General features: G+C 42.5%; 1 protein-coding gene across 2 annotated transcripts in view; it reads left to right on the forward strand.

Annotated features, from left to right (window-relative positions):
- The window catches only part of STARD9 (StAR related lipid transfer domain containing 9), a 118,667-nt gene that overhangs the window by 483 nt on the left and 98,364 nt on the right, over positions 1–19,820 (forward strand). For both annotated transcript variants that reach the window (XM_081507835.1, XM_081507837.1), the window contains exons 2-3: positions 5,275–5,344; positions 7,098–7,214. In XM_081507835.1, coding sequence (XP_081363961.1) covers positions 5,275–5,344; positions 7,098–7,214 — 187 coding nt within the window. The remainder of the gene's footprint in view (positions 1–5,274; positions 5,345–7,097; positions 7,215–19,820) is intronic.

The raw sequence follows: 19,820 nt of genomic DNA on the forward strand, positions 1-19,820 counted from the left end.
GGGAGGGGGCGCCTGAGGCGTCAAGTGAGCTGAAAGGAAGGCGAGGTCCCCGCCTCTCCCTTCAGTGAGTCTGGCGCGGAGAAATCAGACACAAAGTGGCCCAAGGGGCCAGCGTCCGGAAACCGTAAAGGCCTGGCCGGGACGAGGCCTGGCTTGGGTTGGGTTTTCGATTACTGCCCTGGCGGGGAGCACTTGGTGGAAAGCCTCGGGGTGGGCTGTCCTGTCCGTGTCCCCGGAGTCCCTGTGTCCCGGCAGGAGTTTTGAGGGACCGCGCGCGGCTCAAGTTTTGATGCACAGGTTGAGCCTTTCTCTCTGGATACGCTGAGAAGGGCTGGAAAGTATCTCTGTGTGGGGAGAGGGGTCGGCGGTCTACTGTCTCTTCTTGATGGCTCTGGAGTACCTGTAAGGACTGAGGGAGAATCGTTGAGTTTCTGCGTGCACATGGATTTCTCTGTGAAGAAATGGAGGAAAGCAGGTTGTAAGGCATAAGAGGGAAATTGAGGCTCAGAGAGATCGTGGTTTCGTTCTGTGGGCGACTTCAGAAGTGTGAAGCAGGGGGAAGTCATTCTAAGCCCTTCCCTCAGCGTAGCCAGTTCCCATTTTTTCATGCGGGAATCTGATCCTACACTCCTCAGCTGTTGAGGCATCCAGGGTCCATAATTTCTTTTCCTTCTTACTGATTTTTCCACTCACATGTTTGGAAAGTCAGGGAAGGCTTCACAGAAGGCTTGGTGTTTGAACCCAAACACTTTTGAAAGAGTTGTTGGTTTGCTGACAGGTGGAGGAGGTGTAGAGAGCATTCTGTGAGAACACCGAGCAAAGTACTTAGGCTCTTAAGAAACAAAAGTTTTGGGCTTTTGAGGAGAGGCTGTGTGGAGGGAGGTGAGTGGTAGGAGATAAACCTGGCAGAATGTGGTTTGGGACCTGAAGGCACATATTGGAACTATTTGGGAGGTTTAAAAATTTCCAGGACACAAGATGGCTTGAAAATTGGACAGAACGGTCAGAAAAAGACATTGTCTCTCAGAACAAAATTCAGTTCTAGCAGGAGCAGGGCTTCCTGCTGGCTCATATGGTAAAGAATCTGCCTGCAATGTGGGAGACCGGGGTTCGATCCTTGGGTTGGGAAGATCCACTTGAGGAGAGCTTGACAACTCACTCCAGTATTCTTGCCTTGAGAATCCCATGGACAGAGGAGCTTGGTGGGCTGCGGTCCATGGGGTCACAAAGAGTTGGACAAGTTCACTGAGCGACTAAGCACAGCACACAGCACAGCAGGGTCTATGTTTGTCCTGACTAGAGGTGATTGGCTTGAAAAGTCATACAGTTGACAGAATAATGAGAGCAGTGTGATAAGGGAAAGGAACAAAAAAGTAGGAAAAGACAGAAGTGGTACAATGGAAACTTCACTGGTGGTCCAGTGGCTAAAACCCTGCATTCCTAATGCAAGGGGTTTGATTTCGATCCCTGGTCCGGAACTAGATCCCACATGCTACAATGAAGAGTTGGCAAGAGTTTGGCAGCCACAGGAGAGAATAACATGTCAAACAAAAGTGAAGGGAAAAGAAGGGCACAAAAGCTTATTAACTTTTTAATAAATTTTATTTATTATTATTTTGGCCGTCCTGGGTCTTCACTATTGTGAGTGGGCTTTCTCTAGTTGCGGCCAGTGGGTTTCTTATTGAGGTGGTTTATTATGCTTTGGAGCATGGGCTCTAGAGCGCAGGCTCAGTAGTTGTGGTGCACAGGCTTAGTTCCTCCACGGCCTGTTGAATCTTCCCGAACCAGGACTCGAACCTGCATCGCCTGCATTGGCAGGCAGGTTCTCAACCACTGACCACCAGGGAAGTCTGAAAAGCTTATTAACTTTTAGCTCAGGTTAAGAGCCTTGAGCAGCAAGGGGTAGGAGGGCAAGACTGCAGTTACCCAGGTATGAGAGGATTAGAGCCTGCTGAAGATTCAGGAGCGGGGATGAATAAACCCAGAGTGACCCCAGCTAAGAAGTCCAAACTATTCCCCTCTTCTCACCACACTATATTCCAGGGTTTGTTAACTTCCACCACCTTTGCTGAGGCTCATCTCAACATAGGCTATTTACTGATTATGTGATTTGTCCCAGGCTATTTACTGATTATGTGATTTGTCCCAGCCTTCAAAAAAGTAATCAGCACAGATTCAGTTAACAAAGTCATTGAATCTTATGTGGTACTTGGAAATAAATCTTAGAGCTCAAGCTTCCATTTTTTATTTTTCCAGATTAAAAAATGGTCTTGTTAAAGATCTAAAAGTAGGTAAAGCCAGGATTCCATTCACCAGACCAAGCTGCTCCTTCCTGAGATTACAGAAAAATTGCACTTCTTTCTCAAATGCCTGTGGTTTGCTCAGTAGGACTAGTACAGACCATCAATAAAATGATAATATGGAGAACGGTTTTAGTGCGCTCCCTTTTACCACACAGTTGTTTCCCATAATCAGAAAATCTGTGTCTCATTGTAAGACGCTGCCGCTTGTTTGTCCCAAATCATTCATCATTAACAGAACATATTGGCCAATACTGTAGGCTCTGGAACACTTTCCGCGGCCCTTGCAAAAAGGTGATTATCATGAACTATATTCCCTTTATGTGCTCTTCTTTTTAAATCTGTGAGATAGTATAACTACTTCAATGTTTTTTTATGAAGATTAAATGAAAGGATACATTAAAAATGCTTAGAACAGAGCCTGGCTGCTTTTAAGTGTCTGATAAAGTGTTAGCTATATAATTTTTAACAGCTGTTTTTACTTCTCCTTGTTCTTAGCTGTCTTTTTAAGTTTTATAAATGAGTAGATACCAAGTGGAAATGGCTTGGCTATTTTCTAAGACAGTGATTCTCAAATTATAGGATATATACTGTTCACCTGGGGAGCTTGTTATAATACAATTTGTTAAGAATTCAAATTGACTAGCTCCGCCACCTCCTGTAATTCTGATGAGTGAAGCCTGTGGACCACACTTTGAGAAACTGTCCTAGGAGTCAACGTGTAACTGAGGATTTATTCCAGTGGAAAACCTTTAACCGTAAGGAATGAATGCCTATTGGTAGAATTCCGGCCCCAGAGGCAAGTGGTGGTAGCCACAGCAGACTTCTCTGAACTCGGTGCAGTCAGCTGCCCTGTTGAGGTTGGTGTTCTTTCTTTCTCTTCTGCTCAACTTTAATTTGTCTTCATTTTGTTTTAGAATATTTTGGAACCACTAGGTTACCAATGGCAGTGGGCCAGGCAGGGAAGAGGTGGCATCTCACCAACTATAGTGTCATATCCTTTTGTCAAGAGGTCAAGTTCAAGACTCTTTTTTATTTTGGCTGCTTTATGCTAGAGTCCTACGTGAATCCTTTAGAAAGGGCTGACTTAAAAAAATTAGATTAAATAGATTTGCAAAACTTTTCCCCCTTACTTTCTTTGTTGCTCAATTTAGTAGCAGTGGCAGCTGCTGCTGCCACTAAGTCGCTTCAGTTGTGTCCAACTCTGTGCGACCCCGCAGACGGCAGCCCACCAGGCTCCCCCATCCCTGGGATTCTCCAGGCAAGAACACTGGAGTGGGTTGCCATTTCCTTCTCCAGTGCATGAAAGTGAAAAGTGAAAGTGAAGTCACTTAGTCATGGCCGACTCTCAGCGACCCATGGACTGCAGCCTACCAGGCTCTTCTGTCCATGGGATTTTCCAGGCAAGTGTACTCGAGTGGGGTGCCATTGCCTTCCCTGCTCAATTTTACTATAGCCTGTGTATTTTATAGTAGGTAAAAGGAGAATAAAACGTACTTGTAAATGCAGAAGGGGAAAAAAAATGATCTTAACACCAAAACTGAAAGATTTTCTTTAGGAGAGCTAGGGGCAGGGGATGCAGTTTTATAACCCTGGGTGACAAAGTATATCCTTACTGCCTTAAGTTCTGTCTAGTATGAAATGTGAAAGAAAGAGCATCAGGGCCTTGAGGAAATTTAAGTAACAAGAATGCCATCACCTGGGAGAAGGAAGTTGTTTTCCAGGACTTTATTCCAAATGCACTATTTAAAAAAAAAATCTTAAATCTAAACACCCCTGTCTCACTGTGTATCCCTTGCCATTCCCTCCCCCTAAGTCCTCAAGGCCACGTCCTGGGAACCCTGAGGGAGGATAAAAATTACACTGAACATATTTTCTCAACTTTCAGGTCCCAGGCCAGTAATAATTTAATTGATAGTTTTCACTGTAATAGAAAGTGCCAGTGAGTTAACTCCCATCTATTAATATTCTGGCCTTGAGCACTTTATTTTAAAATATTTATTTGTTTGGCTGTGTCAGGTCTTAAGTGAGGCACATGGGCTCAGTAGTTTCCCCACAGCATGTGGAATCTTCCCAGACCAGGGATTGAACCCACATCCCCCTGCATTGGAAGGCAGATTCCTAACCTCTGGACCACCAGGAAGTCCCTGGCCTTAAGCACTTTAGCTAAAGCTCTTTATGTTGTGAAAAAAGATTTCATATCTAGAATGGAGTGTATTCCATTCATTTTGGGGTTCAGGCATATGAATCATTTGGATTAAGCCTCTTAAAGTGAATATAGGGGTTGGTTGGTTGTTAGAAGTGTTACTACATAACTACAATTTAGGAAGATCCTGAAGGATCTTGGCTGTTATTCTGACTTAAGAAGATAATATAAGGAAAGGATTTAGGAAATATGTTCTCAGGTCTCAACAGAGAGGACTCTGAAATCTTTTTCATTATTTTCTGTACTCAAAATATCAGAGAAAATGAGAAATGATGCCATGCTGTGTGCTGAGCTGAGGATACTCTCAGGGTTTCCCAAGCCTGATTTCTGAGGCATATGGCTTTGTGGTTAGACAGATCTGGGTTTAAATTCTGTCTCTGCCACTGCTCGCTATGTGACCTTGGACAAGTTACATAATTTTTCTCAGCCTTCGTCTTCCATTTATGAAAAAAGAGATCTGTCAGGAAGCTATGTCAGGAGGGTGTGCTAAGAGGATAACATAGGATGAAGTATAATGTATACTGTACTTAATACAATGCTTAGCACATAGAGGGTACCCAATAACAGTGACTCTTCACTGTTCCCAAGCCAAATTCTAACAATCCAAAGAAGCATGCCAGCTCAGGTACTGCTTCAGACACCCCAGTTGTGGAGATAGCAGTAGGGAAACATTTTGTCCCAATAGTGCTGCTCCCAATAGCTGCTCTTTTCCTGATTAATTTTAAAAAGCAACATTTCCTCTCATCTGGGTTTGTGTCTTGCTTCTAGGGAAATCAAAGAAGGAGGAAAAATTATTGTGGAAGTTAATGGCAAAGTGGCAAAAATCAGAAATTTAAAGGTAAGCCTAAAATTGTTTTCCTTTTTCTTTCTCCTGAAGAGCTAGTATTAATTACAGTGACCTCTGGGGTGAAGATGTGTATGTGGTGTATTTAGAGAGGGGGAGTGGAAGAGGAAAGGACATATAAGGGGAATTGTGGGAAGAGCTTTGACCAACCACAAAGCAAAGATAAAAATGTAACAGGGAAGAAGTTCCAGGGATGTAGTTACTGCAACCCAAGTTCTACCAAATGGGGTACAGCTATTTTGGAAACTGGTCAGTAGTAGATATTTTGAAAGTGAACACATGGCCAGCTTAAATCATGTTGGGGACAATTTGTGCATATGTTTAACTCACCTGACCTCCTATTAGACTTTGGCTCAATCCTCTTATTGGATATCACTTCATCGAGAAGCATTAGCAGGGGTTTTAGTATGCATCTGCTAATACAGAACTCATTTTTAGCCATAGTGAGGCCAAGGAAAGACTTTAGATCCCAGAAGAGAGTTGGGCACTAGCCCAAGTCTTGCTGTAAATACTCTTCCATAGATTTGACTGATCTTTGAGCCACAACTGGACAGACACTGGCAACTTCCTTCCTCATCCTTACTACTTCCTCTGGCTTATTTCCTCCATCCCATTCTTCCTTTTCCCAGGCCAGAGGAAGTGGAAGGGATTTTTTCTTTCTGAGCCTTGAGGAGTGGAGGACAGGGAAGCCAGCCATGTGAATGCCGCTGTGGTCAGCTTGCAGGTGGTACTTGACATTCCTGAGAGCTGAGGAAGCTGACTTGCAGGAGGAGGATTTTCTGGACCCCAGTCCCCCCAGCCACATCCACTCTTGTGTTCCTCCCATGACGTGATCCATTTCCTCTTGTCGGTAGCTCTCTGCTGAGAGAGAAACCTGCCAGACTTTTAACAGGAGCTCCCCGGGGACAAAAGACCTTTCATTCTCTCCTGTCTCTTATTTACATCTCTGTTGCCTAATCACTTCAGCTGCTTTGTTCTGAGAGCTTATAGTTTTGGTTCTTAAGAATAAATCCTGGCCAAGATCACACTCTAATCTGCCCCCTGCTCACCTCGCTGGCCAGCTATCCTCTTTTCTAAGTCCAGTTATCTACTCAGAATCTCTTCATCATTCTGTCAGCATCATTCTACTGTGGGTTTTAGTACCCAGTTCAAGGGATTGTTTCTCCCTGTCCAGAATCTAAATATTAAGTAATAAGATAGGCATTTCTGTGAATAATGCCACTCTCCCCAGTACCTGGAGGTCGGTAAAATTGCAGGCTTTGGCTCTGCCTTCTTCTACCCCGAGCAGTTGGATTGGGCCCAGCTCTTCTGTCCAACATGCTCTCTGGGATTGGATACCCCAGGGACCTCTGTGAAAGCTCTAGGTTGACAGAGCCTGTCAGGCCCAGGGACTGAATTACTCATGAGCTACTGGTATATTCTACAGAAGTACTCAGAGAAGAAATGATAGTAAGAAGAAGAGGCCCAGGGAAGGAGAGGTTTTTTTTCTCCCAAGCGGTCTTATGCCTCACAGGGCTGGTTTGTATGTAGATATGTGATAATATGATCGACATTTAATTCTGTGGTGCTTCATTGTACCTAACAAGATGAAGACAAAGGTTACTTTTTTCCCCCTTTTCAGGTAGATATCATAAAGGTTCTCATGATCAGTCCAGGTATCTCTATCTACAAGCAGAGGAATCAAGTGTCTCTGATTTGATTCTGATATTACAGTAGAGAAGATACTAGATCCTGTGTTTAATTTTAGGTGGACGGTCGACCTAATGGCTTTGGCGACTCCCGGGAGAAGGTTGTGGCATTTGGCTTTGATTACTGCTACTGGTCAGTCAACCCAGAGGATCCGCAGAATGCCTCTCAGGATGTGGTAATGTCATTTTCCTTCACTTTCCCCAGGTCCTTATAACTGGATAATTATTGGGAAATTAACATGTAATCTGGCCCTAGCTATTTCTTACTTATGGTAGGTTGGTCAGAAAATAATGATGTTTTGGTTTGGGAAGTATTGTCTGCAGCAGATCTCCTGATGACTGAGAGGATGAGCCAAGCCTTTTCTGGCTAACACTGTTGGTCATCCTTCCTGCTGCTTAGCTTTCCTACACATTTCTGAGGCAGCAGGTCTGGTCAAGGGGGTCTACACAGGACTTCTGATTCTGTGAAGCAGCAGCATTGTCCTGGTTGGAGCACTGTCAGAGGTCATGCATTTGGTCCCTCTGATGAGCAAGCCTTGCCTGATTCACTTCTGACCATAGACAGTAGCTCTTATCCTAGCAGCCGCCAGGGTCATTTCTAAAGTAAGAAAAATAATTTCTTTGGCTTTTCATATGTTCTTTCTTACACAAGAAAGAGAATACTAGAGGAATATGTTCTTAGGAAAAAGTATTGAAAATGGATATATTTGTGGAGGAGCCCTAGACAACCATTGCCTATCAGTCTATATGCCTTTGAATAAAAAGCCAAAGTGTGTTTTCTGCTAAGTGTTTCAGTCCTTTGTGAAACTTTCCCTAATTATGCTAAAGAAACCATGTTATCAAGTTTGAGTGATTTAGAGGACAGCATAGGCATACCTTATTTTATGACGTTTGGTATTATTGCACTTAATAGATACTGCATTATTTACAAATTGACTATTTGTGGCAAGTCTGCATCGAGTAAGTCTGTCTGTGCCATTTTCCATAGCATTTATTCACTTCATGTCTCTGTGTGACATTTTGGTAATTCTCATAATATTTAAATTTTTTTTATTATATTCCATTTTTATGGTTATCTCTGGTTATGTCGCCACTATGACTCACTGAAGGCTCAGATGATGGTTAGCATTTTTTAGTCTTAAAGAATTTTCTAATTAAGATTTGCTTATAAACATACTGCTATTGTACTTACTAGACAGCAATATGTGTAAATATGTCTTTGGTATGCACTTGGAAACCAAAAAATTCATGTGACTGCCTTTGGTGCAATTATTTACTTTATTTGTTTGTCTGGAGCCAGACCTGTAACATCTCTGAGGTCTGCCGGTACTGATTTTTCTGCTAGTGCAGACTTCTGAAGATGATTGGTTAGATGTAAACCATGGAAGTATAATTCCCAATCCTTCCCGTTTGAGGGGACCACGTGGAAACAAGACCCTAGACCACTGTGGGATTTGTTATTTTCGTTGGTCCCTTCTGTTATAATATGAGCACCTCACTTTTGTAGTCACAATTTATTTGCCGTAAATGCTTAGCAGGTGCAGTGTGGGTATTACCTGGCCTCGACAAAGCCTTCTCTGTCCTTTGGAGGATGAGGGCTCTTGCAGATCCAGGCTTGTCTTGTGGCCCTGGACTTTTTTTTACCAATATTTAAGCATGTATGAGGTAACTGGTTTACTGGTGTTCATATTGTTCCACTGAGATCCTCCAAGAAGAGCCAGGAAGGGAACTGACTCTTAAATAAGAGGATGGTACTCCTAAAGCAGTTTACAGTTGTGACTGTATCTGTGGCATCGAAGACAGTGGTCTCGAGGAGAAAGTGTGAGCATTCCAATGGCTCCTTCCATTCTTCTTGGCTATAGCATACCTAAGACTGTTCTATACATAAGAAACATTAACTATTTTGTGTAACATTTGATAGATAATCTGGGAAGTATATGTAAACAAAACAAAAATCACCATTTAGTGTACAGTGTACAGGTATAATTTTGTTTTGAGGCTCATATTTTGTATTTATGTAGCTTAAGTGTGTAAAAATTATGTAGTGGAAACCCAGAAGCCCATAGAGGAGGGGAATTCATAAATATGATTCCTCTTCTGTTGCCTGATTTGAAATTCAGTGGAAAGATCAAATGGGATTTGGACAGGAAGCCTGTGCAGAGAGATAAAACCAGTGCCTCCTGAAATTTATTCTGGCTTGTTTACTAAAAGTCTAAGGCATTCATTGGGTAGTATATGAGAGGGAAGGAAAGGAATCTCTGTCACAGGCTGGAGAAGAGCCAGAGTTTCCAGAATGTTGTCAACACTCAGATCCACCTGATTTGTTTGGAGGGATTCATCTCTGACAGAGATTGGAGCTCAGACTTTTAATCCTAATCAGTATGGCTCTGAGGTCACCAGGGTTAGGAGAGGCAGATTGTTATAAAATAGGACTTGGCATAGGAAAGAGTTTATATGTCATCTGGTTCTTCCTCTCCCAAAATACAGCTATCCTTTCTACTGTCTTTCTGACCATATTTTGGGGGATGAGGGGGGGGCGAGAGACCAGTCTTATTGAAGTATAATTTTGATATGTCACCATTTAGTGTACAGTGTACAATTCTATGAGTTTTGACAAGCACATATAGTTGTACAGCTTACACTACAGTAAGTATATAAAATAGTGCATCATCCCCCAAATCTTCCATGTCTCTTTGTAGTCAAACTGTTCTCCTTAACCACCTATCCCCTGGCAATATTTTCTTCCCTACAGTTTTATCTGCTTCATAATGCTGTATAAGTGTAATATAATAGTAGGTAGCCTTTTGAGTCTGGCTTACTTCACTTAGCATAATGTATTGAATACTTGAGTTTCACCTCTGCTGTGGTTTGTAATCTGACCTTGATTCAGACTCATGTAAATAATTTTCTTGCCCCAAAGGACTCTTACGGCTTTGAAAACATTGATTCTAACCGCAAAGAGTAGGGGACCAAGTCCCTGGAGGAGTGTACCTCCTTTTATGAAGGAAGGACTGTCATCACCCTCAGAAATACAGCACTAATTTCAAAATATCCAGATATCTGTGTTGAAATTTTCCCTACTGGTCTTAGGGGGATTTTAAGCAACATCATAAGGAGAAGTCACCTATTTGGTGTTGGTGCTGCCTCCTCCTCATGGTCTTTTAGAGTGTTAGAGCTTGAAGGGAACCTAGCAGTCATCCAGGCCAGGCTTTCCCAACCTCAGCAATATTGACATTCTGGCTGTGTAATTCTTTGTTGTGAGGAATCTGTCCTGGGCACTGTAGGATCTTTAGCAGTGTCACTGGCCTCTACTCTCTAGATGCTGGTAGTAGTCCCAATTATGACAATCAAAAATGTTTTCAGACAAGACGCATCTTCTAGGCCAACCCTCTTATGTTCCAGATACAATGTATAACTAACATAGGCTTATACAGGCAGTTAATGCCCAAGCAGAACTAGAACCTTGCTTGCTCTGGTGGTCTTTGCATTGCATTGTGTCATTCTACCTCCTCTCTTTATGCTTATGTTACAGCCTTAAAAAATAAGTTCAAGATTAAAATCCCTTAGTGCTTTAGCACCGCCCAGTCCTTAATGGTGACGCACTTAAACACATAGATCAGGAGTCAACGAATATGAGCCTGTAGAGAGCAAGTCAACTATAAGTTCTGCTGAGAGGCAGCTTCCTTGTTAATTATCTATAGATCCTAAATGTTTATCATTTCATTTGACTCTCTCCCCAAAAATCTATCAAACGTATATTTTTGCTTCATTTTATAGATAAGGAAACTGAGGCATGAAAGGTTACAAGGCTTGCCTGAGTCACTTAGCCAGTAAATAAATAGTGAAGCGAGGATTCAAACCCAAGACAGTCCAGCTCTAAATTGTATGTCGTGTCTACCAAGCCTCACTGACTCTCAACATTAAACAGTTCTCATTTAGTCTACTAGTGACCTGGTCCTCTCTTTCTACATATTATCTGTTTCCATCCTTTCAGCAACCTGGAATGGAGAAGATTTTATTCTCTTTCTGTAGTTTGGGAAATTTAGGCTTAAAGAGATTACATGATCTCCCCAAAGTCACACAGCAAGAAAATGAGTCTTGGATTTGAATGCAGAATCATTTGAATGCAAAGTTCATATTCTTTTATAAAAATATAAAAAGAGGTATATAGTAAAAAGAAGAGAAGGAAAATTGATGATGGGAAAGAGAGGGAGAGAAAAGGTTATGGTGAATGGGGATTGGCAGGGGATTATACTATCTGATTTGACATCAGAGTCATGGGGTAATGGACATCAGCGGTCCATTTTTTTTTTCAATTTGAAAGCAATCATTGTTTATTAGCTGACTAGATTGCAAAAATAATTATGGTAGATACCTTAGTTCATCCTTCTAATAAGCCTGTTGATCTAGTCTTCCCTGTTGCCAGCATCTCCACCTTCTACAAAATGGATGGTCTTTTTCTGCATTCCTCCTCATGGAGAAGACAATTTAAAGGGTCACAGGAAGCTGCTTGCTTCTTTGAAACATTTTTCAACCTATAGATGTCACGAATCATATCCTCCATGCAGATGATACCATATTTCCCAAGAGATTGAGCAATCAATGTGTTATCCATCAGAGCAATTCACTTCCTGTTGATTTTGCCATAACCTTACTTGTAGATGAATTATATACAGACTTCAGATTTGGGTACCCCCATTCAATGTATTGAAGAAGGACATGGGAATCCACTCCAGTATTCTTGCCTGGAGAGTTCCATGGACAGAGTAACCTGGTGAGCTACAGTCCACAGGGTCACAAAGAGTCAGACACTACGAGTGACTGAGCACTCTTGAAGTTAGAACTGGATTTGAATTCAGGCACAGCCACTTACTAGCTGGCTTACTTCAGACAGATAACTTAACCTCTCTGAGTCTTAGTGTTTTTAGCTGGAGTTACTGTGAGGAGGAAAGAATAATGATGTGAAGTACTCAGTCTAGGGCTTGGCAACTAGAAGTTGAGTAAATGAGGTCATGAGTGCTGTGGCTTGGGTTGTGATTATCACTATCACAGTACAAGAGAAGCAAGGCTCGTGCTTCTTTCTAAGAGCTGAACTAGGTTTGAAAATCTCTTCTTTGAATCTGTTGTGCTCACTTCTGGGACCAGCATGCTCCACTTGGAAAATGAACTTCCCTCCTTTCCTCCTGGTCAGGAACATCTGTTGGAGCGAGAGTCTTCTGCTCAAGCATATTGTGTTTGGGTGATTATGTGTTTGTAAAAATTTCCATGAAGAGCATTAGCTCAGCTTTACCCACCAAGGACTGTGAGTTGCTGTCAAAACAAGTGCAGACTGAGTCAACAGAAAGCCAGCCAGGAACAAAAAAACCGCCCAGCCCTTGTGGGACGTGATTGCTTCTATACTCCTGGGAATCTTTATTTTAAAGTGCTTTTGTTATTTGGCTAAAACACAATGCCTAAAATGCCTGTAGCTTTTCCACAAGAAAAACTGTGTGAGTGAGCAGAGATTTCCTCCCCACAACTACCAAATTCAAAACTGAAATTCTAGTAGCACTGTGATTGTGTTTGTTGTTGTTTACATGTCCATAATATGCTGAACATCACACAACACACAAAGACCATCCATTGCTTACCCTCAAAGAGCCCTGGCAGGGGCCAGGATGGAGGGCAGTGAGTGTGTGTGTGTTGATGTGCATGCGTGCCTGTGTGTTTGTGTTACAGATTCTTTGGTGAACATATTCTCCAGTCCTGGACTCCAGTTTAAGGATGTTAGGAACCTGGAGAGGCTTCAGAGGAAAACCCCACATACCCCAGAATGATTAAAGGGCTGGCTGCAGGAACCAAGAGGAAAGCTACTGTCAGTGTAGTGCACACCATGTGTATGATTATTTAATGAAGGAACATTGCTCTGGAGACAGGAAAGACAGGTGAAAATAGTGCTTTGCAAGTATGGAGCATGATGATTTTAAGTTTATGCAGCATTAGAACAAGCTGGTTTTCATTGCCATTAGGAGAAATAGAAGAGAATTCCCTGGCCATCCAGTGGTTTGTACTCTGTACTTTCACTGCCAAGGGCACAGGTTGAATCCCTGGTCAGGCAACTGAGTTTCTGCAAGCTGTGCAGCACAGCCAAAAAAAAAAAAAAGAAAAGGAAAAAATAGAGAAATTTCGGATTAAATTACAAAGGACTTTTTGTAATTAGGACGTGAAGAGTACCTTGTGCAGAGCTTTTCAGCTCAGTTAAGTTCAGTCGCTTAGTCGTGTCTGACTCTTTGTGACCCTATGAACCGCAGCACGCCAGGCCTCCCTGTCCATCACCAACTCCCGGAGTCCACCCAAACCCATGTCCATCGAGTTGATGATGCCATCCAACCATCTCATCCTCTGTCATCCCGTTCTCTGCCTGCCCTCAATCTTTCCCAGCATCAGGGTCTTTTCAAATGACTCAGTTCTTCGCATCAGGTGGTCAAAGTATTGGAGTTTCAGCTTCAACATCAGTCCTTCCAATGAACACCCAGGACTGATCTTCTTTAGGATGGATTGATTGGATCTCCTTGCAGTCCAAGGGACTTAAGAGTCTTCTCCAACACCACAGTTCGAAAGCATCAATTCTTCGGTGCTCAGCTTTCTTTATAGTCCAACTCTCACATCCATACATGACTACTGGAAAAACCATAGCCTTGACTAGATGGACCTTTTTTGGCAAAGTAATGTCTCTGCTTTTTAATATGCTGTCTAAGTTGGTCATAACTTTCCTTCCAAGGAGTAAGAGTCTTTTAATTTCATAGCTGCAATCACTATCTGCAGTGATTTTGGAGCCCAGAAAAATAAAGTCAGCCACTGTTTCCACTGTTTCCCCATCTATCTGCCATGAAGTGATGGGACCGGATGCCATGATCTTAGTTTTCTGAATGTTGAGCTTTAAGCCAACTTTTTCACTCTCCTCTTTCACTTTCATCAAGAGGCTCTTTAGTTCTTTACTTTCTGCCATAAGGGTGGTGTCATCTGCATATCTGAGGTTATTGATATTTCTCCCAGAAATCTTGATTCCAGCTTGTGCTTCCTCCAGCCCAGTGTTTCTCATGATGTACTCTGCATATAAGTTAAATAAGCAGGGTGACAATATACAGCCTTGACATACTCCTTTTCCTATTTGGAACCAGTCTGTAGTTCCATGTCCAGTTTTAACTGTTGCTTCCTGACCTGCATACAGGTTTCTCAAGAGGCAGATCAGGTGGTCTGGTATTCCCATCTCTTTCAGAATTTTCCACAGTTTATTGTGATCCACACAGTCAAGGCTTTGGCATAGTCAATAAAGCAGAGGTAGATGTTTTTCTTAAACTCTCTTGCTTTTTTGTTGATCCATCAGATGTTGGCAATTCGATTTCTGGTTCCTCGGCCTTTTCTAAAACCAGCTTGAACATCTCGAAGTTCACAGTTCATGTATTGCTGAAGCCTGGCTTGGAGAATTTTAAGCATTACTTTACTAGCATGTGAGATGAGTGCAGTTGTGTGGTAGTTTGAGCATTCTTTGGCATTGCCTTTCTTTGGGATTGGAGTGAAAACTGACCTTTTCCAGTCCTGTGGCCACTGCTGAGTTTTCCATAATTGCTGGCATATTGAGTGCAGCACTTTCACAGCATCATCTTCCAGGATTTGAAATAGCTCAACTGGAATTCCATCACCTCCACTAGCTTTGTTTGTAGTGATGCTTCCTAAGGCCCACTTGACTTCACATTCCAGGATGTCTGGCTCTAGGTGAGTGATCACACCATCATGGTTATCTGGGTCGTGAAGATCTTTTTTGTACAGTTCTTCTGTGTATCCTTGCCACCTCTTCTTAATATCTTCTGCTTCTGTTAAGTCCCTACCATTTCTGTCCTTTATTGAGCCTATCTTTGCATGAAATGTTTCCTTGGTATCTCTAATTTTCTTGAAGAGATCTCTAGTCTTTCCCATTCTATTGTTTTCCTTTATTTCTTTGCATTGATCACTGAGGAAGTCTTTTTTATCTCTCCTTGGTATTCTTTGGAACTCTGCATCCAAATGGGTATATCTGTCCTTTTTTCCTTTGCTTTTCACTTCCTGTCTTTTCACAGCTATTTGTAAGGCCTCTTCAGACAGCCATTTTGCTTTTTTGCATTTCTTTTTCTTGGGGATGGTCTTGATTCCTGTCTTCTGTACAGTGTCACGAACCTCCGTCCATAGTTCATCAGGCACTCTATCAGATCTAGTCCCTTAAATCTATTTCTCACTTCTACTGTGTAGTCATAAGGGATTTGATTTAGGTCATACTTGAATGGTCTAGTGGTTTTCTCCACTTTCTTCAATTTCAGTCTGAATTTGGCAATAAGGAGTTCATGATCTGAGCCACAGTGAGCTCCTGGTCTTGTTTTTGCTGACTGTATAGAGCTTCTCCATCTTTGGCTGCAAAGAATATAATCTATCTGATTTTGGTGGCAACCATCTGGTGATGTCCATGTGTAGAGTCTTCTCTTGTGTTGTTGGAAGAGGGTGTTTGCTATGGCCAGTGTGTTCTCTTGGCAGAACTCTATTAGCCTTTGCCCTGCTTCATTCTGTACTCCAGGGCCAAATTTGCCTGTTACTCCAGGTGTTTCTTGACTTCCTACTTTTGCGTTCCAGTCCCCTATAATGAAAAGGACATCTTTTTTGGGTGTTAGTTCTAGAAGGTCTTGTAGGTCCTCATAGAACTGTTCAACTTCAGCTTCTTTGGCGTTGTTGGTCCGGGCATAGACTTGAATTACCATGATGTTGAATGGTTTGCCTTGGAAACGAACAGAGATCATTCTGTCACTTTCGAGATTGCATCCAAGTACTGCATTTCGGACTCTTTTGTTGACTATGATGGCTACTCCATTTCTTCTAAGGGATTCCTGCCCACAGTAGTAGGTATAATGGTCATCTGAGTTAAATTCACCCATTCCAGTCCATCTTAGTTCACTGATTCCTAGAATGTCGATGTTCACTCTTGCCATCTCTTGTTTGACCACTTCCAACTTGCCTTGATTCATGGACCTAACATTCCAGGTTCCTATGCAATATTGTTCTTGACAGCATTGAATCTTGCTTCTATCACCTGTCCCATTCACAACTGGGTATTGTTTTTGCTTTGGCTCCATCCCTTCATTCTTTCTGGAGTTATTTCTCCACTGATCTCCAGTAGCATATTGGGCACCTACCAACCTGGGGAGTTCCTCTTTCAGTATCCATCTTTTTGTCTTTTCATACTGTTCATGGGGGTTCTCAAGGCAAGAATACTGAAGTGGTTTGCCATTCCCTTCTCCAGTGGACCACATTCTGTCAGACCTCTCCACCATGCCCTGTCCGTCTTGGGTGGCCCCATACGGCATGGTTTAGTTTCATTGACTTAGGCAAGGCTGTGGTCCATGTGATCAGACTGGCTAGTTGTCCATGACTGTAGTTTCAGTCTGTCTGCCCTCTGATCCCCTCTCTCAGTGCCTACCGTCTTACCTGGGTTTCTCTTACCTTGGACATCGGGTCTCTCTTCACGGCTGCTCCAGCAAAGCGCAGCCGCTGCTCCTTACCTCAACGTGGGCTAGCTCCTCTCGGCGCCACCCCCAACCTTGGCACGAGTGCAGCAGCTACAACAGTGCAGGAGCACGGCCGGGAGGAGCTACCCTGTGCCTGAGGTCAGGGGTGGCAGCTGAGAGGAGCAGAGTTTTTGAATCCAGCTAAATAGTTTTGACTTTAGAATTCCAGAATTTTGGTGTTAGAAGAAACGCTAGAGACCGTCATGACACATATTTGAAGGATAAAGGCGTAGGGGACAAAAGTAGCAATTATAGGGTGTTTTTTCTTTTTGGCTAGTACAGAATTGTGCTTGATGTTGCATGGGAATGCCTGTTGCTTATTCTACTGACAGGGTCATGAACTGCAACGCAGAGTTTCCTGCAGGGCAGGAAGTGTGCTGCTTAACAGAATCCCAAGAAAAGGTCTTGTTCGTGAGACTGGGCCTCTCCCTGGCTCTGTACTCCATCAAGATGAGGACATAGCATTGTAGCCATCTAGTAGTATGTGGGGGCATTGAGTGCCTATTATTATAGGTTCTCTAATGTGACATATGCTTTTTTGTACAGTTCTTCTATGTATTCTTGCCACCTTTTCTTAATTTTTTCTGCTTCTGTTAGGTCCTTGCCAGTTTTGTCCTTTATTGTGCCTATCTTTGCATGAAATGTTCCCTTGGTATGTCCAATTTTCTTAGAGATCTCTAGTCTTTCCCATCCTGTTGTTTTCCTGTATTTCTTTGCATTCCTCACTTAAGAAGGCTTTCTTATCTCTCCTTGCTATTCTCTTGAGTATATCTTTCCCTTTCTCCTTTGCCTTTCACTTCTTTTCTCAGCTATTTGTAAGGCCTTCTCAGACAACCACTTTGCCTTCTTACATTTCTTTTTCTTGGGGATGGTTTTGGTCACCACCTCCTGTACAATGTTACTAACCTCCATCCATAGTTTTTTGACTACTCTGTCTACCAGATCTAGTCCCTTGAATCTATTCATCACCTCCACTGTATAATCATAAAGGATTTAATTTAGCTCATACCTGAATGGCCTAGTGATTTTCCCTACTTTCTTCAATTTGAGCAGTTCCAAAAACTATGGAATATTCTTAATGAAATGGGAATACCAGACCACATTACTTGCCTCCTGAGAAACCTGTATGCAGAACAAGAAGCAACAGTTAGAACTGGATGTGGAACAACGGACTGGTTCATAATTGGGAAAGGAGTACCTCAAAGCTGTATATTGTCACTCTGCTTATTTAACATATATGCAGAGTATATCATGTGAAATGCCAGGCTGAATGAATCACAGGCTGGAATCAAGATTGCTGGGAGAAATATCAACAACTTCACATATGCAGATGATACCACTTTAACGGCAGAAAGCAGAGAGGAACTAAAGAGCCTCTTGATGAAAGTGAAAGAGGAGAGTGAAAAAGCTGGCTTAAAATTCAACATTCAAAAAACTAAGATCATGGCATCCAGTCCTATCACTTCATGGCAAATAGATGGGGAAAATGTGGAAACAATGACAGGTTTCATTTTCTTGGGCTCCAAAATCAATGTGGACGGTGACTGCAGCCACAAAATTAAAACACACTTGCTCCTTGGAAGAATAGCTATGATAAACCTAGACAGCATATTAAAAAGCAGAGACATCACTTTGCCACAAAGGTCTGTATAGTCAAAGCTATGGTTTTTTCCAGTGGTCATGTATGGATGTGAGAGTTGGGCCATAAAAAAGGCTGAGCACCAAGGAATGGATGCTTTCAAACTGTGGTGCTGGAGAAGACTCTTGACAGTCCCTTGGACAGCAAGGAGATCAAACTAGTCAGTTCTAAAGGAAATCAACCCTTTAATTGGAAGGACTGATGCTGAAGCTGAAGCTCCAGTGTTTTGGCCACCTGATGGGGAGAGCTGACTCATTGGAAAAGACTGATGCTGGGAAATATTGAGGGCAAGAGGAGAAGGGGACAACAGAGGATGAGATGGTTGGATGGCATCACTGACTCAATGGACATAAGTTTGAGCAAACTCAGAGAGATAGTGAAGGACAGGGACGCCTTGCATGCTACAGTTCATGTGGTTGCAAAGAGTCAGACACGACTTAGCGACTGAACAACGACAACAACATTGTGACCAGGCTGAGGCTACTTGCTGCTCCCACAGAAATAACATTTCTGGCTGGGGACTGCAACCCATTATAAGATGGTAATTGATCTATGACCTCCTGCCTCAGAAAGTAAGTAGGGTGAGATTGAGAGGAGTATGAGCCTCACTTTTGTTGTATCTGCTGCACTTGGAATGTGAATGAAGGCTTTGGAGAAGAGGAAAGAAGGTGGACGAGTTACTGAAACTAAAGAGGGACCTTGGAGGAGCAGGAGAAAGGGAAAACATGAAGACTAAACAAAGGTGAGAAGGAATTTGAGAGTTCACAGAGGGGTTAGGATTATATCATTTTTTACAGTAGATATCGTTTCCAGTTTAGGTATAGGAACAGGCTCAGATAGGTTGAGTAGCTTGCTTGAAGGTCACACAATCAAGTAATGGAGCCAGGATTCAAACCTTTGTGTGATTCCGAAGTCCAAGCTCTCAAATGCTGCACTATTTATACATAGTTCTCTTTGTTTCTGTATTTCCAGTGCTGCACGTCTTAAATGATCAATCAGTGGTTAGCAGGTTGATAATTTCATTTATGGTTCAATGGATGAGAGACAAGCAGGGCTCTGCCTTCCTGAATCTTATGGCCTCTTTTGAGAAGGCCTTGCAGTTTGCCTAAGCTAGAGAGCCACAGACATCTATGAATTTCTCTGTGCATCCCTTTCCCTAATGCATATATGTGCTAGGGCAGCTGGGGAGCGTGTGGGCGTCAAAGGATTTTCTCATGAATATTTGCAGAGCTGTGTACATTCCATTGCTAGTGGTAGTTCTTCCCAACCAAGATGGAGACAGAAGTAGAAGGGAGAGAATTTTATAAGAAAAAGCCTTTTTGTGCAATAATTGGATGGGGCTCTGCAGGCCTGAGTGGGGGAAGGGAGATTACCATGAGTGTTTCATTTCAGCACATTCCCTCTGCCAACAGCACAGCTGCTTGGCTCCATAAGTATGTCCATGGGCTGGATTTTAAAGGAATAAGGTCATTCTTTTGGCTTCATCTAAACTCATTTTTTTCCCCTCTCTAGAAACTTGATTGTCAGTCTTTAAAGGGTAGCTTTTAGACTTACAAAAAAATCTGAAGAACTGA

The sequence above is a fragment of the Giraffa tippelskirchi genome, chromosome 7 (assembly GCF_054371585.1).
Source record: "Giraffa tippelskirchi isolate mGirTip1 chromosome 7, T2T-mGirTip1v1.2.pri, whole genome shotgun sequence".
Lineage (NCBI taxonomy): Eukaryota > Metazoa > Chordata > Mammalia > Artiodactyla > Giraffidae > Giraffa > Giraffa tippelskirchi.